This window comes from Lonchura striata, chromosome 2, assembly GCF_046129695.1.
Source record: "Lonchura striata isolate bLonStr1 chromosome 2, bLonStr1.mat, whole genome shotgun sequence".
In the NCBI taxonomy this organism is placed as follows: domain Eukaryota; kingdom Metazoa; phylum Chordata; class Aves; order Passeriformes; family Estrildidae; genus Lonchura; species Lonchura striata.
Window position 1 is genome coordinate 42,140,900 of NC_134604.1, and position 18,070 is coordinate 42,158,969.

At 34.8% G+C, this 18,070-nt stretch overlaps 1 protein-coding gene across 1 annotated transcript in view; it reads left to right on the forward strand.

Moving 5' to 3' along the window:
- CEP126 (centrosomal protein 126) overlaps positions 1-18,070 on the forward strand; it is a 36,703-nt gene that overhangs the window by 3,016 nt on the left and 15,617 nt on the right. Inside the window, exons 3-5 of the mRNA XM_021529389.2 lie at positions 6,453-6,598; positions 7,963-8,083; positions 10,524-10,722. Coding sequence (XP_021385064.2) covers positions 6,453-6,598; positions 7,963-8,083; positions 10,524-10,722 — 466 coding nt within the window. The remainder of the gene's footprint in view (positions 1-6,452; positions 6,599-7,962; positions 8,084-10,523; positions 10,723-18,070) is intronic.

Below are 18,070 nucleotides of genomic sequence, written 5' to 3' on the forward strand. Positions count from 1 at the left end.
CTGTCATCCTTACCAAAAAAAAGTGTTTCCTGATATTCTAAAGGAAACTTCTGTGTTTCTGTTTGGTCCTGTCAGCAGGCATCACTGAAGACAGCCTGGCTGTCTCCTCTTTGCACCTTCCTTCCAGGTATTTATAGACATTAAGAAGATTCCTTTGAGCCTTCTCTTCTCCAGGCTGAACAGTCCCAGATCTTTCAGCCTTTCCTCCTAGAGAGATTGTCCAGTTCCTTCATCATCTCTGTGGCCTTTCATTGAACTGTCTCCAGACTGTCCAGATGTGTCTTGTACTGAGGAGCCCAGAGCTGGACACAGTCCTTCAGCTGTGGCCTGCCTAGTGCTGAGCAGAGGGGAAGGATCCCTTTCCTCTGTGTGCCTGCTAGGCTTTGCGTAGTGCAGTTCAGGATACCACTGACCTTTGCAGCAAGGTTGGTCCTTTCTCTCAAGTAACAAGTTTTACAGCATGAGAGGAAATGGCCTCAAACTGCATGAGGGGAGGTTTAGATTGGATACTATGAAATTTTTTTTCATGAAGATGGTTGTCAAGCATTGGAAAAAGCCCATTGGAGTGGTTGCATGTAGTATACTTCAATATGTGGTTTGGTAGTGAACTTGGCCGTGCTGGGCTTGTTTTTGGAGTTGATGATCCCAGAGGTCTTTTCTAACCCAAATGATTCTATATTTCTATGTTGAATGAAGGTGTTAAAGAGGATTTGGCCCAGTAGTGACTTCTAGAGTTCACCACTATGTACTGGCCTCCATTAGGACTTTGTGTCACTAATCACCACCCTCTGGGCCTGGCCATTCAGGACGTTTACATTCCACTTCACTGCTTATTCAGCCTCTCAGCAGCATCTCATTTATGAGGATCATAGAGGACACTGTACCAACAGCCTTAGTAAAGTCCAAATAGAAAATATCTACTGCCCTCTTCTCATCTGCAGGACTGTCATTTCTTTATAGAATTTTATGAAGTTGATCAAGCTTAACCAAATTTAGTGTCAACCTTAAGTTTATAAATTTTCTACTAAAAAAGTAAAAGCAGTTAATTCCCTTTAGGATGGAACACTAGTGACGATACAGAAGAGTTTCTGCTCTCTGTTTAATCTTGTGTCATTTAGGTTAATTCTCTTATGTTGCTTTGTAGAGGAAAATTTTTCTGTGGGTTTTTCTTTGTGATTTTTCTTCAGGAACCACTAACAGGCCTCCTTTAAACAAGGCTGTACCAAAAGATTCTAGCAGATTGAGGTCTTCTGTTTTCAACTTTTTCTATATGTACTGGTAATGAATTTTTCCCTGATGGTCTACTGTTGATTTATTGTCAATACTTCTAAAATGCAGCATCCTCAGCATTAAAAATAGTCAACTTCTACAAGCTGTACACAGTTAATCGGTTTAGTAGTAAAAACACAAAATCATCATTTGCTCAGAAAGAACAAGGATACGTTTGGAAATAAAAGTCTCAGTAACCTAAATTTCAGATCCTTTTCAATCCCCCTGATGTAATCTGTTTCTTTGCATCTCTTGTACTGACCAAGCTCCTTAATTTTGTTAACACCAGTACTTCGACATAGCAAAATACCCTAGCCTGCAGTTTTTACAAGTTGCCTGAGTTTCAAGAAAGTAATTTCTTTATTGTCTCACTGATACATAAAGTTGCAATTTCAAGATCAGATTAAGAATCAAATATTCTCTGGGGCAGTAACTGGCAGATATTTTGTTTAAATAACAGTATTCTGGAAATAAGAGCTAGTGACAAAGCACGTACTTAATGCAAATGAATAGGATATCGTATTTTATGTTTCTATAACATGCTGCTTTCTAAATACCAGCTGTCACTTTTGCTGGGAACTATAGATTTTGTGCTGTTACTGCTCAGTGCAAAATGTGTTTCCCATTTTACTGTGATGTTACTGTCTGCAGGTAGCCGGTTCATTCTGGAAATGCAATTGTCTATGTGCATTGTAAAATAAACCTTACAGCTGGTTGTCTTGGTTCAGCAATAGCTAATCTGTCTGTTGAAACTGGGGAAGGAAATCTGTATCTGTTTCCAGTCTGTTTCCAATCTATTCCCAATCTATTCTTCTTTCCGTGAATACTTTATTTTCAACATAAGCACAAGCTGTGTGCTCCACCTACTGGCTGATTAACATTGATTATTTCATAAATGCTCTTTAAATTATTCACCAGTTTTGTTGATTGAGAATGAAAAGCAGTCTGTGGCCAGAAATATGAGAACAGTGTAAGCACTTGGTAAATAGAGAGGCAGAGTGTTAAGAATTTTGTATTTCTTTCTACATCAGAATGGAACTGTGAAAAGTAGGTGATCACTGTAACCACTATGATGTGGACTTGAAATGCAGTATTGCCATTTTTGATAATGAGCCACAGGATTGTGCTGAATTAGCAAGGACTTGGAACAGATGCTTGCCAAACTTGCTCTCTTTGAACTTTTCTTGACCTGACAGCAGTTTTGTTTTGCTTGGTTTAGCTGTAACAGCAATTTCTCTAAAAGACCGGGTGTCTGTGGCTAATTTTGCCTTTATCTTTTTATTGTATGACCATAGTTTTATGTACATAGCAGTAAGAAGCAGTTATTCTATGCAGAGGATGAGATATTTATGACTCTAAAATCGTGAAGTAGTATTGAGAAATGCAGGCCTGGTATGGTAACAGAGGCTTTGAAAACTGGAGGTGTAGGATGTGGCATGGAGGAATACAAGCAGGGAATGGTAAGAGATGGCACACAGGCTTGGCACTGGAGACCCCATGGCTATAATCACGAACAGTCAGCTAAAAAAGTGCAGAACTAGATCTGACAAACCTGGCTTTTAGAGGTAACAAAGAGAAGAAAACAATAGTATATCACATACAAAGAAGGCACCATGTATGGAATATTCGGAGGAACTGTGGAGCTGCAAATTGATGATGATAGAGCAGAGGTGTAAATGTGTATTAGCAAATTCAGAAATTACTCCAAATGGATTCTAAAGTGAGGGAGAGAAAGCATTTACATGAAGATCCTGTTGGTCCTGCTGAAGGGACTCCTGATGCTGCCTGTTCACCTTTAACACTCCAGCACAAACAGAAACTACAAGCCTTGGGATGCAAAAGAGCAATGCAAGAATGAGCATCAGGAAAAGAGATAGAAACTCAATATGTGAATAACTGTTCAAACTGGTATATCACTATTATTGACCCTTTTTCTGTATAGAAGTATTCTAACAATATTATTATTTTTCAGTAACAATTCTGGAGTTATAATAATTGGACTCTTAAGATTTGAATTATACTAATAAAAAAAAAATCTTGACTTAATAAGGTGTTCTTGGGTTTTGCCTATGAACAAGACTTGGAATAGTGCAGGCAGCCCACCTGTGGACCTTTGGGGGCATATTTGCAGGACAGCCCTCTGTGAGCCCATACGGTACTGTAAGGGTTGGTTCTTCTGAAGCTCTCGCATTTCAGGCTGTCTTTTTAGGTTCAGCATACAACAATCAAAGATGAAGGAATAGATTTAATATATGTTCCTGATCTTGGGAAGTGTCTGAGATAAAAAAGTTGATTTCTGATCTTTTTAAGGATGTAAGATCGCTTCCTGTTTGCCCATGAAGGAAATTTTGAGTCTGACACTGCATTTTAGCCTTTTCTTCATCCTACTGCAGTCATTGACAATACAAATATCTCCCTGCCTCAATTTTAAAATTACTGCGCACTGGTTTGCAACATGATGTGGCAATGGAAGAATAATAACAACTTTCATTTCATAGCACTCCATACACACTGTATATATTCATTTTTTAATTATAATTTTCATCCAATGCAGTAGTAAGCATTTAGTCCACCTGAGAATGTAGCATCTATCACTTCACTGTGAAGAAAATTTAATAAAATTAACCAGGAAATAGTTCTACCATCTAGTCATACTGTTTTTAGTATAAAACTGCCTTCCACATAATGTCTGTATATGTGAGACAGCTAAGTATTTTAAGTTTGGTATTCCAAATTCTCTATAAATATTTTGGCAGCCATTTCAAAAATTGCTGCACCACTGGGTTGTTTATAGTAGACAGAAAAATTAGGTTAAAAAAACACCAGTCAGGAAATTCTTCTGCTAACTATCCATCTTAAAGCCATACTCTTTTGCCAATGGTACATCTGTGATATGAACCTAAGCTGGTGACTTAAGGAGAGCACATGAACAAACATTTGCTTTAACTGTTTTTCTGTAAGATGTAAATGTGCATTTTTAAAATTATTTATTTTGCATAATGAACCTGAGTGTTACAATTTACATACTGTGAGGTCAAGAAGCTATTAAGGCTTCACTGAATAAATTTAATGCATTTCCTTACATTAAAATAAGATCCTTTTTTCTCCTTCTTATCTTAATCCAAACCAAATATTGATCATGATGAGCTATGCTGAAAAAGACATCTTGCATCAGGATTTGGACTTGCTCATTCCCAGCTATATGAAGAACAGTCCTTTTTTAATGCTCATTATTAAGAATGTGGAAGAGAGCAGCTAAGCCATATTCAAAATAATCTGAAAAAAAATACTCTGTCAGAATTGATTTTTTTCCATTTTGGAGTTATACACTGGAATTATTCCAGATGTAAAGTTGTAGAATTTCCCACATGTCTGAATTTAACAACTATAGTTCAACTAAAGGCCTTCTTGATCAGCTCCTAGAGGTATCAAAGGACATCAAGAAGAATGTGTTTAAAATACTTCCGAGGATAAGCAAGTCTGTTTCCTCTCCTGTGAATTTTACTTAGTCAAGAAAAAATTGCACATTTCTGTATTAAGTTTTACAGTGAGTAAAATTCAGGAATACTGAAAGTGGACAATGAACTCTGCTTCTACTCTTTAGTTCTGACATGTTTTGACAGGTATGTATATATGAGTTTTCAAAATAGTGAAAATTCTTTGTCTCTCTCTCTGCTACGCTTTGGCTTCCAAGTGCATTAAAGTGGATATTCTTGTATAAGTGTGTACTTAGGAATTAGTTGGCAGTTTTTCTATTTTTTTTACTATTGTGCCTTTAAGCCTTTAAGCTTTCTAAAATAAAAAGTACCTATTTCAAATTATTTTTGTGTTTGTTTCCACAGGTCATCACTTTTAAGCGATACTAGGTCAAGTTGATTTTTTCAGTTTGAACTTTTTCTCTGAAAAGCAAAGGGAAGAATAATTTAAAAAGCTTGAATTAAGGAGGAGCTCTGTGAAGTAGCAGCTTTGCTCCATTAAGCAAGAAGAACTATGAAGCTAGTGATTAGAGTTATGGGACGGTATCTTACTGTGATGGAAGAAACAAAGAACATTTGGCTAAACTTTCCACTAATGCTGGCTAAAGGGGGACCCTACTTAGTGTACTAGTGACCTGTTAAATCACATTTCTAATACACAGATGGGAAGCTCCCAGTTGTAGTGATCTTTGCATGGCAGGCTTTGGAAGTTTCACATGAAGACCATTACTTTTATAGTATTACTGCTTTTAGAATAGAATGTTTCCAGGGATGGGGCATCTACCACCTCTCTGGGCGACCTGCTCCAGTTTTTCACCACCTTCACTGTAAAAAGTTTCTTCCTTATATTAATTATATTCCTTATATTCTACCCTCTTTTAGTTTAAAACCATTAAATATGACTTGCCTACATAGGCACTATGCCAATAAATATTCTGGGTATATTTCACTCTGGGAGCTAGTTTGTCAGTAAAAGTTGATGATTCTGTCAGCAGGAGAAAAGATTCCACATAGCTTCATGAAGCTCACACGTACTGAAGGAAACTTTTGTGATGATGGTTGTCTTTGACTAGAGCCTGCTTTGCTTTCCAACCAGTGAGAGGACACATTTAGCATATTTTTTAATAATAACAGATTCTGTCAATTATAGTTTTGTGTTACTGTTTTATCCCATTTTGTGCTGCTGAACTGATTGTCTTTCAGGAAGCTTCTTAATAACTACAACAAAATACTTTTGCATATTTATAAATAATAGCTGTAGTTCCTTTGTGTTATTTCTAAATAACAACTTTTAAACTGTTATTACTTCCCCAACAGCTTGTGAAAAGTACACACAGAGCATTTGCTATTAACCTTCCTACTGATCTGCTCACTGTGACACACGTATGTGGTACTGTAAAGGCTGTTGTAAAAGTCACATTGGTGACAAGAACTGGTCGAGTTTGCATGTTAATTCACATATAAAAAAGAATCAAATCCCTGGTTGAGGCTAAAAAATTAAAATATGTTGTGACTCTTCTTCATCACCCACTGTCCCATTTACGTTCTGACAAACTAAAAATCCAGCTGTGCTGAAGTTAATAGCATTTGATTTATGGACAAGCAAGCTTTTGTACTAAAATAGGAAGTTGGTGAGCAAGTTACTAATACTTCAGTAAATGTAACTCATAAACATAGCAATGATCTACTTTGGTTTCTTAAATACAGAGCCTTTGAAGAAAGACAGAAGGAAAAAGAAGCAAAAGAAAAAAGATTTAGAGAACAAGTTCTGCAGCAGAGGAGAATTAAATTTCAGGAGGCAACTGCTAAGTTCCAACATGCTCATCAGTCCTTTTCTCAGCAGAAACAAAAAGGTTTGTGAATTAATTGTTATTCACAATACAAGTATTTTTATATTCACAGAACCAAAGAATAGTTAAGGTTGGAAGGGACCTCTGGAGGCCATTAGTCTTTTCTGTTAGTAAACAGAACAATTGACTTCACTCAAAATAATTGAATTCACAAAAGCAAAACAACTGACAAGAAGCTCAGATCTAATAGATATGACAATTGGGTAGGGGAAATAAAAACAGATTTTTTTTTTCCTAAAAACTGTATTGTGAGATATTTCACTATATTCCAGTCACAGTAAGTACATGACCTCCTTGAGGTATTGTGGCTTCCTGAATTTCCCCCACTTTTTTGACTGCAGTGTGCCTATTGGTCGCAGTACAGTGCTTTCACGGCTGGGTGAGGGGTGTTACAAAACCACTGACAGTTACTAGGATAGCGTAATGATCCCCTCTTTCAACTTTTGAATATAAAATACTCCAAAATGTGCTTTTTGTTTGTCATTAAGTAAATGCAGTCCTAGCATATATTAATATGGTACATAACTTTTTTTTTTCTGAATTAGTCCACTTTTAAGCTGTTCTCTTGCTGGGAAGCAATGATCACTTCAGCTCAGTTCCTGCTTTCTTGGAATCAGTGCAGATTGGCAAGAGTTTGTAACAGCATTGGCCAAGTCTGATTTCCCGTCAACTTTCCAGTGTTCAAATACTTAAGATATGGTCTATTACTTAGGTATTCTTTAACAGATTTACTCTCCCAACTGCAGTTGTGCCAGCTGTGAGGTAATGTCTCTGACTTCAAGATCAAATGTCAGATTAAAATAACAAAATAGAACAGTACTGGTTTAGGGCTTCTTCATAGTTGTACTGGCAGCCCAGAGTGTGTAGCAATAGGAGGAATCAGTTTTTTCTCTTGGTTTTCCTTTATAGAAATTTGCCTCTGCTACTCTCTGTCCTACTTCTACTCGCTTGAAAGTGGCAGTACATTGTGCCTGTCTGGACTTCTTCTTTCCCCACTGGTTCAATTATTAGGTTACAACTTGGCCTCTGTAAAATATATGCGAGCCATAACTTTGGCTTAATGCATGAGTGGAATAGTCATAATGTAAAAACAAAGTTAGATTTTTTTTAACCTCATATTTTTTCAGCAGTGCAGTTTAAAAGCAAATAGCAAAACTGCTGAATACATGTGTGACTGTAAACACTTAAATAGACTGGGATTTTGTTTCAGAGGACCTCAAGGTGCTCTTGCATGTCTAATAATGCTAAACTACTGTGTTTATTGTAACTGTCTGGATTTAGGCTTCCAAACTTCAGCAACTTAACCAAACCATTTATGGTAAAATATTCCAATTTTAAATAACTCTTTCTCCATTGTGTGTTTTTAGCTCTGATCCCTCCAGTTCAGACAAAAGCAGCTTTTCAGTTAGAAGAAGCTCTTAAACAAATTAAAGGATCAGTTTTAACACCAGGACTGTGCTTGCAAAACATAAACAAAATCAATTTCAGGTAAGCATTCCTGTTCATTCTGATGATCAAAGGAAGTAAATTTCTAAATCTAAGTTTCATTTATGGCAAAAAATGTAGGTGTTTCTGAACCTTATCTCAGGGTTTCTGATAATTTTTCTCATTTCACTCATAGGCTTCATTAAGGACAGCATCTCACTGCCTTAATAATTTTTTTCCTTATTTTTCAACTTTTTTCAAACTGCTTCTTGTGCAACACATTAGTATCTCAGGACTTGTACAAACCACTTACCATTTCTTACAGTGCTGTCACTCCATTTTTATTTGTATAATGTAAAAATGTGTTCTTTTTCTGGTTTTTATCTTCTTAGCCTGTTTTCCTAAGGAAATTATATTTACATGTTCATACTATTTACAGTTTGTTTTCCCCTCATAACCAAATTTGAGAGAAAGCTAAGAATCTTGAAGTTAATTATGTTTCTGTAAGTTTGAACTTAGAAATTGCTCAAGGAAAAAAAAGGAATATAAGTGACCCCAGGACCAGAAAGGCTTAAAAGTTGAGTCCTGTTGGGAGGTCACAAAACAGCTAGTACAGATAAAACAGAAGAGCATTTTGAAAAGGTTCTGAACAGTGAAAGTTCTTAAGAAGTCACCAGTTTTGAGATGTAAAGCTTTAAACATTTCTTATAATCCCTTTAATTGGAAATTTTTGGAAGGGTAATAACTAACTCATATGAAGTAGTAGATACCTATTCTGTTTCTTACAATTTTATAAATGCTGAAGCCAAAAATATTGTGTCATCTTTAGAATTTACCCTTCCTCAGAAAGAGAATGCCTAGAATTGACAGTCCCCTCTTAAAGGAAGAAATAAGTACTGTATTAAGTATGCAATATAAACATAGCTTCAGACCCAAGAGAATATCTGTGAATTTTAAAATATTATAGGATTCATAATGTCTGTCATTTAAAAGGTGTAAAAAAATAAGCAATGGTGACATATTAACTTCTCTTGGAGAAAGCAGAAGTCCTGAAACACCTAATAAGTGTATTCCATGCTGCAGTAGAGCCATTTTGGTTCTAGTAGGGTTTAGTTATTGAATGCTAAAGCAAAGATTTTGGAGAACTCATTAGCTAACAGACACAGGGATGTTTGTACATTAAGTGTGTAAATGGCATACTGCTCTTTTTACAAGATATATTTCCCTATTGGTGTTTAAAATTATAATGTTTGATGAAGTTGACTCTTGGGATATAAACTTCAATATGACAAATCAAAAATTTTCTATGGAAAAGTTAGAATGCTGAAACTTTTATAAATATAAATGGTCTGAGCATGTAGAAATGTTTATAGATATGAATGATCTAAATACTCAAATAAATATAAAGTAGGTTGTTTGTATCCAAAAACCCAACAGACCAGATTTTTGGGGGCCAGGTGTCAGTCAGTCTGGTCCACAATAACGAAAAGTTTTGGGATAGGGAGGATATCTGCCATTCAAAAGAAAACAGCATGCAGTTTTCTATGTTCAATAAATAAATATGTGAATTTGTTCTCCCTTTTTGCTGTCAGCCATCTCATCAGAAATAATAAATTCCATTTAACACTCTCCTTAGGTCACTGCAATTAAGCCAATGTTTTATGTAGTCTTATATAAAATCTCCTGAAAAATAACAATAATCTTAAGGGATTGAAAGTTTCCATTTTCCATTGCCCTAAAATTATAAGTGTCATGATAAATACAGGGAAAAAAAAAAAAAAAACAACAGTCTTACTAGATTATTTACCCTCATCCACTAAAAAGAAAAGGGATAGTTTTAGGTGCAAGAAGAGAAGGCTCAGAAGAAGAACCTTAAGCTGAAGAAATGTACAGAAATTAAGGAAAGAGGTTCTTGAATTTCTGTACATATATGAAACATGTACCTCCAGCTAAGAACTGATCACAGGTCCCAACTACACTAGCTACTCTAAAGATTTTTTTTTTTTTGTCAGGCAGCAAATTCTTTAACATACCACATTACTGACATTGCATATCATTGGTAAATTTGGGCTCTCTGGATATAAGAAAACCTTCTTGCTCTTTGAAGTAAGGGAATACCTGACATCATCAATATAGTTACACTCTGCATAAGTCAACTTTGTGGAAAAATAAAGCCCATTTTCCTGTTTATTTTTTCTTTTTCTTTAAAAAAAAAACCTTCCGTGTTCATTTCTGAAATTACCAAACTGTTGGCTGACATTTTCCATATCAATGCAGCCAGAGGCAGTCACCCAATAACCAAATCAGAAATTTCTATTTATAAATAGACAGAAGAGAAGTTTTAAAATGGAAAGTGTTAGACACGTTCAGATAGTACTAACAGCATTTGTCGGGCTTTTCATCATTTATTGATGTTGTATACTTTTGGTAAGAAATATATTTAAAAATGTACAGTTGATGCATAAAAGTAAGACAAAGTAATAATTTTCTTGTTTGTATTAAGAACCACAGATGACACTTCATCCTCATCAGCATGTAGAAGTGATGCTTTCCATCAGAAGAATAATTTATCAATGTTTGGCTGTGATGAAACAATACAGGAGAGCAGTAGAGCAGACATGGATAGTCACCAACTTCTCTTCCAGAAAAATCTGAAAGAAATGCAACAGCTCCTTGAAAAACAGCATCTCAATAGCTTAGAGGTATGATATTTTAATTTTCATGTGATGCATTGCAAGATGCTTTTAAGTGTGACAGGAAGTTTCTTGAATGTAATAAAAATGAAAGTCCTGTTCAGCTAACTTTGTCAATTAGACAAGTTGGGAGGGCACACTGTACTGTGCCTTATCAATAGATTATTTTTAGTAAAATTATACATATTTTCTAGTAAGAAGTCAGAGATCTTTAGAAATATTTTTAAGAATGTTTTCACAAATTCATTCAAGATACCTGTTATTTTGTCCTTTTTCCTCTGTTAATGTGAGATTTCTACGTCAGACTTCTTGTCTCTGACATTGGTAGCCATTAGTCGATCACAGGAGTCTTGTGCTAACTCTGAACTTAAATTGATGGTTTTCAGTGCACACCAAGATTCTGCTGTGCTGATTGTGATAGCACAAAATGCTATAGCAGTATTATGATGGCATGTGAAATGTTGGGGAATCTTTGTTTTGTTGGTTTTTTTTCTCCCTGGTATGTGGTGATATGTTAGAGATTGATTTCAAGTCTCTTGAGATCATTTTTTATCATCTTTGGAATAGCTCCAGGTGTTCCAGTAATGAGCTTTTTCTGCCTAAACTAATTTTCAGATTGAATATAAGTTTAAAAAGTCAACTTAGAAACAGTAAAAATCAAGAACTGAGCTCTAAGGTGATTTTTAGTTGTGCACCTTTAAGTGTGATTTTATGACTCAGTGTTGTCTTTGATTTTGGAAATACTGTCTTCAACATTAAATTTTCTGGAAAAAAAAGAGCCCGTACTTTGGGGCTCATTCTTTTATTTTTAGAATATCTATTGGTATCCAGAGTCATGGTGTCTGAAATGACCTGGACTCCATGAAGCCAGTCGCTCTATTTTGGTCGTGGATGGAGGCAAGGAATCATTTGTGGCCATATAGCAAGGTGTTTTTTTTTTTTCTTTTATTGCAAGTGTATGGATAACTTGTGAAAGACTTTAGAGTTCAGATATGGTTTGGCATTGATGCTTCTTGGAGCATTAATCTCTGCCTTTGTGTCTACTTTGTTCTGATGGTTATGCATGAAAATCTTGAGCTGATAGCTAAGACAGACAATCTCACTCAATTGGAGTGAGGTTCAAAAAAGTTGAATGGAGAGAAAGTATAGTTTGTACTGGCAGTGTTCTTTCTTATTTCTAAGCATAAAAGAAGGAAGAGAAAGTGACAATTTATAGAAGAGAGCTGATAAAACTGATTCTAGATAACCACTTTACAAAAATACAAAGAAAATCTAGGCTTTTTTTTAACAATATCACATTTGCATTTCACTGGTAGAGGATTTGCAAATCCCTCCCTAAATGATGATGCTGAATTTGGCAGTAGCTTCATTAGAACATCTTGGAATTAGAAAGCAAAATACATTCTCTTTGAGAAAAATATATAAAAATATTCTTTTAAATATATTTTAAGACTTCTGTATTGGAGTGTTTTATCAAACAGAATTATCACTTCCTAATTGGATTCTAGGGGAAAACAGCTATAAGTCATGCATAATTTTTTGCTTTTAGTTTTTTCTAAATGTTATCATCAGCTTTGGATACTGCATATAATATAGGCATTTGTGTTTACAAATTAATGTATTTTTGAAAATACCTGTAAAAAATTTTGCTTTTTTTCCAGAAGGTATTTTTCTACTACCACTAGGGGTTGCTCAGTTTCTTTCCTCTGATGAATAGTTTAAAATGTAAATATTTATACTTGAGACATTTGGACTTGCTTTCTTGAAATTGCATACTTTGGACTCTGATTAGTAAAATAGTGAAGAAAGCTATTGACCTTGTTCTAAGCCTGAGTTTTGGAAGTTTAATACTTGGATTGTGCTGATGGCTGGTGTGCATGTGCATTGTGACTTCCTGTATTGTGAAATAGTATTTTTAATACTCTTACTAATAAAATTTATAACTTATAATGGTTTAGATTGATTTCTTACTGGAATCAATATACTTCAGTGGTCTTGATATTACCTGTTGTCCAAAGTCATTTCTGAAATTAAAGTATTTCACTGTGCACATGCTTTACAACCTAGCCATCCATTGAGATCCTTTGACCTCTCTTTGTTTCTGTTTTTACAGGCCCAACAGGATTATAAAGATTCCTAAAATTCTTTACTTTCCTACAGGGCAATAAAGTTCTATGTGAACCTTTACCAGTAGATTTGTTGCGTTACCTGCTTTACATCTCTAAATATTTGTACAGATTTATCGGTAAGCTAGGGTTTTAGTGGCTTCTACTGTTTTCCAAAATTATTTTGTGTAAAGTATTGAGAGCAGTATATATTATTTTGTGCAACAGTTGTATTCAAGCCACTACATCAAGTTACTGTTTTATGTTCAGGAATATGTTCCATTTTTCAGAATTTAATATTGCTAACTTCATTCACAAATAAAGGTTTTGTCTCTCCATCCTTTCCTGGTTTTATTGCATGCATAAATAAAATCTTTAAGGTGGAGCTAGCAGCATGGTCTTTAGCTAAAGCTGCATGCAGCATTTAACCAAATGACATTAGTCCCAAGTTGCTTAACAATTTTCCGAACTGTTAACTCCTTATGTTGAAATTTTCCATTTCTGGTACCTGCCTTGGACTGAACAATTTAGAAAATTTCCACTAAATGGCTCATATGTGACAAGGAAGAGTATTTTTCAGGTATTTTTTTGTCCTTTTCTTTATTTCACCTCTTCAATTTCATGGCCATGCAACATTATTTTGGTCAGTACAGTATTTCTAGACTCCACCAGAAAAAAATTTGCTTTATGCCTAAATTGAACTGATAGCATAACATTTTATGCCTATAGTTTCATTTTTTAAACAAAATACTTAGAAGTTAGAGCTAATTCAAAACAAAATAGGTGTAGATTATCACATGGAGATGGTATTTTCCTCTTCCTTTCTTTATATGACCATAATTAGATTACTCTAGTGGTATCTGTGAAATCTAAATTTAAATCCCTTTCTGATTGATTTGAAGCAGGATTTTTACCTTGGTTCACTGTTTTTTTCTGTGAATATTGTGCAGACATTGAGGTTCTCAGTACCATTCTTTCTATGGATACCATTCCCCTTGGAAGAAAATATTTCAATATTTATTGAAATAGGAATGGAACATTGATATAATATATTGGATATATTCTCAGAAATTGCAACCCAAATTATATTATGTATAATACAGGAAAAATTTGTATCTTACTGGACTGTGTGCTTATACATGTTACATGCAAAATCCCATAAGTCTCTGAGAAACAATGAAGAATATTTTCTAAGTGATGTTCCACTGAATGGCCTGGACATCACCCGCTTTTCAGGAGTTCACTTGTAAGGCTTTAGCTGTTGGTGTTACTTTGCTTTTGAGTTTCACGGTGTCTATGAAAGGGAGATGTTTCAGGTAACCGATGGAAAAACTGTAGTAAGACTGGAATGAGTTAACCAAAACTTCCCTCTGCAAGACTAGTTAGTGGGAAAACAGACTCTGACAAGGAGGCCTAGGATAAAATGGCATAGAAGCAGAAGTCAAACTCGATTTTGTAGACACCATTCAACAACTTGAAATAGGTTTCTGCAGTCACCTTAAATCTAGAAATGTTGGCCATTTTTTAACTTGTAAATGTGAGTGTTAACGTTTTTATGTTGATCATTTAAATTGTATGACAGGCCTGAGTGATTTCCTTACTTATTTTCCTCTTGGCAAGAGGAGGGGTGTTCAGTTTTCATTGGCTTTCAACCAATATTGTGACTAACAGCTATCATCCACATTATTTTAGTAATCCAAAATTCACATGTGCTATAAAGACAAATTGAAATATATCTCCAGACTAAATTATTTTACCCAAATACTCCAACTTGCTTTGATTGTGTATTCCTCAAGAGTAGGCTTTGAGGTTTTGGAGATTTTTCATAAAATAACTTATTCTAAGCTTGCTCTGTATAAAATCACACTACAGTCTTCATATCTGACCGTCTGGAGTTCATTCAACACTGTCTTTCCTCAATTCAAAGTCCTTCTTGAACAGGTAATAATGTAGGATTGAAGCTGAAACAGATTTTCAGTACAAAACTGATTGTTTCACAGTTAGACTTATACATGGATAAGCTTTTGCTTGTGGATAAATTATGATTGTTATACATACAGCATAGCTCACAAACCACAGGAACAAGGAAATTGATACTGTCCTTTAATATATACCTGTTCCTTTTTTACAAGAACATAGTTTTTTTCATAAGAATTGCCATACATATTAGCATGACTCCATTTCTGGGTTTACATTCATATACATGTATATATATATATATAAATAATATTTATGTACAGCTATGCATTAAAGTATTTTTACCATACTTCATGACTGGTTTGGGAGAGATTTGTTTTACTGCAACAGGGTAAGATGTCCATAAATGTAGCTGAAAGAAAGGAACGGTAAAAAATAGCAGTATCAAATCTTCAGTGCACTGCAGTTACAGTAAGATGTTTGCTGGTAGGAAGGGACTGGAAGATATAAAGTTCTTGTGCATGTGGGCCTACCAGGATGCTGCATTATACTATTGTGGTATTATCAGTGATAGTATATTCTGGTGTCTCAAGGGGATGCTGGAAAATCTATTCATTTCTCCTAAAGTATCAATCTCCAAAGTAATTTTGCCCCTTTGAAGACAGCAGAGCTGTGTCTTAGTTTTCTTTTAAAAAGACTTTTGTGAATTTTAAAGCAACACAGAATTCAGATTCTTTTTTGTATCCTAGTACTCTGTTTATATCCTAATATTCTAATGGTCATCTGGGTACCCAGGAGCCTAATCAATGATTTCATTTTTTTCTAATGAAAATTAGTCTAATTATTATAATTATTAATTATTATAAATCTGCAGCAGCACTTCTGTGGTGTTTAGTAGCCTGAGCTTTGCTGGGCAGTTCATGCCCAATACTTGAATATCTCCATAAGGAAGTATGGTTCACCATAAATAAACTACAATATAAAGCATCAAACCAAACACCCAAAATTCAGAAGACAAGAATAAGTAGAGGGTAACTGGGACCTCTTTCAGAAGACTGAAAGTTCTTGTAATAAACAAATAATTGCACTATTTCAAACAGTGGCATGATTTAAAAAAATTAACCTTTAAATCCGGTAGGCTGTTTAGGGGATTGTAGATACTGAAATCTTGTACAAGTTCTTAAAAATCAAATCTGTTAAGTTCTTAGGAAGAATGTATATCTTGAAACACATCTGATTGAAAAAAAGTTGATTTTGTAAAAAAGGTAATATTTAAGTCACAGAATTTTTTTCCAAGATAAGTGATTATATTAATGAACCATGCAGTGAATGTTGCAAATTACATGAAAGTGCCTTATTAGGTAAATGTATTTCTAGAAAGGTGTAAATATAAGTACTAGAAAATGCTCTTAGATACATTGTTTAGGCTTCAGGTATGTATGTATGGAGTCAGCTTTGTGCTCAGTGATCCTTGTGGGTCCCTTTCAACTTGGAATGTTCAATGATTCTAAAAGTATTTCTGTATCTGACCTTTGGGATTTCCTCACATAAATCCACCTTCCTCCCTGGCTGCTGCTGTACAGTGCACAACAGTGAGACCATGTTAAAAACTCTTCCATCTTTACAAAATGTACTGCTAAAAGAAAAGCAATCCTTTTTCATTGACTAAATATATATATACTGTTTTTATAGAAAATAAAGAGCTTGGGTAGGGTTCCTCAGCTGAATGAGAGATTATTTTTAAAATTATATTCACACACTGATTCATTCAGGGACTGAATACTACTGGTCAAATAGTATTACTCTATTATTTTTTACTGATATTATGGCTCCAGATCATTCAAATCTGTTAACTGTAATCATTAAAATGATTATTAGTTAAACACTAAAGAACTTTTAGACTTCATTGTTCATATCCATGCCCAGTATTTCTATATGACTGTCTGCCTTTTCATGGTTTTTAATTATGCAATCCCATGCTATTGTTGAATGACAAATTTGTGGGGCAGATGATACCTGCTCAAACTGAATTTATTAATGGGTTAGAAACAAAAAAAGGGAACAATGCATTATGGTGCACCCTGCCTCACTATTTAATAATTTAAAACTTTTAATACTATTTTTACCTAGCATTATAAATTGCACTCCTGGAACTGAATGACCAGATTAGTGTATGATAGTTAGACACCTGGGACAGAGTACCTTAGAAGCAGCACTCTGAGTACTGAGATGCTAAAGCAACAGAGAGACAAGTTCAGCTGAAAATCTGTTTCCTACACAATTATATACATTTACCTCAGGGCTTATTAAGACTGAAAATCAGAATGAAACATTGGTGTTGAATGTTCAGATCACTTTTCTTTTAAAATCTTCTGATAGTATGGCTTACTGATACTGACTGCATGCCTATAAAATTAGAAACAAGGTTTTTTTATACTGAGAAGCTTGAACCTGCATTTCTAGCATCCTGTGATGGTATTTCAAATTTCATAGATTCATAGATAGGTAGTTTCCATATTAGCCTGGGAGGAGATCAGGCACCTAGGCATCAGACTGGGAAAGACAGCAGCAGTGTTGATAGTAAGCTTTTCTCTGGTCATCCGATACCTTCATAGCTTCTTTGGCTGTGGGTTTGGCACAATAAAATGTAACTCTTGTGTAAGGAAAGCACCAAAATCCTTTCACAGTGTCACTTGCTCTCTTGAGTCTGCCCAGATCTTCTGAGAAATAAGAATTGTGTATTGCTATGTACGTGATGTTTTTCAAGCTCATATGGAAATGAGATTAGTAATTTTGAATGGACTTTCACATTCAATAGTTGGTAAATTTGAAATTAGTTGTTTAGGTACCTCATTGGCTTTGAAAGTTAGTTTTGCATCTAAATGAGTTCAATGGTGTCTTTTACTTCATAGTCAATGCCAAGTGTAACATGATAAATATACACAAATTAAAAGCAAATAATTTCTCTAAAGAAACCAGTTGAAATTATCAAAAATAGTAATAAAAAAAATAGCAAGTAGTGTGAGAGGTGTGAGGGGCTTGGGTTTTTAGAATAGGTAGCATTTCTTCAGGATTTTATTTTCCATAAGAGTGTTCCTATTCACATATTGGAATTATGAACAGTCAGCACTTCTTTTGCAGAAAATGTCAAATACACATGTAGCAGCTCTTTAGTGTAATAGCATTCTAACAAAATCTTTTAGCAGAAATTTCACTTGTCAGGTTCACTTAAAATCTTACTTCTTGTTCTTTCACCGGCCTTATGAGAGATCTCATAGGCTCATGTTTGCCCTTTGTTTCAGTGCTTTACTAAAATGAAATTGCTTGACACAGCT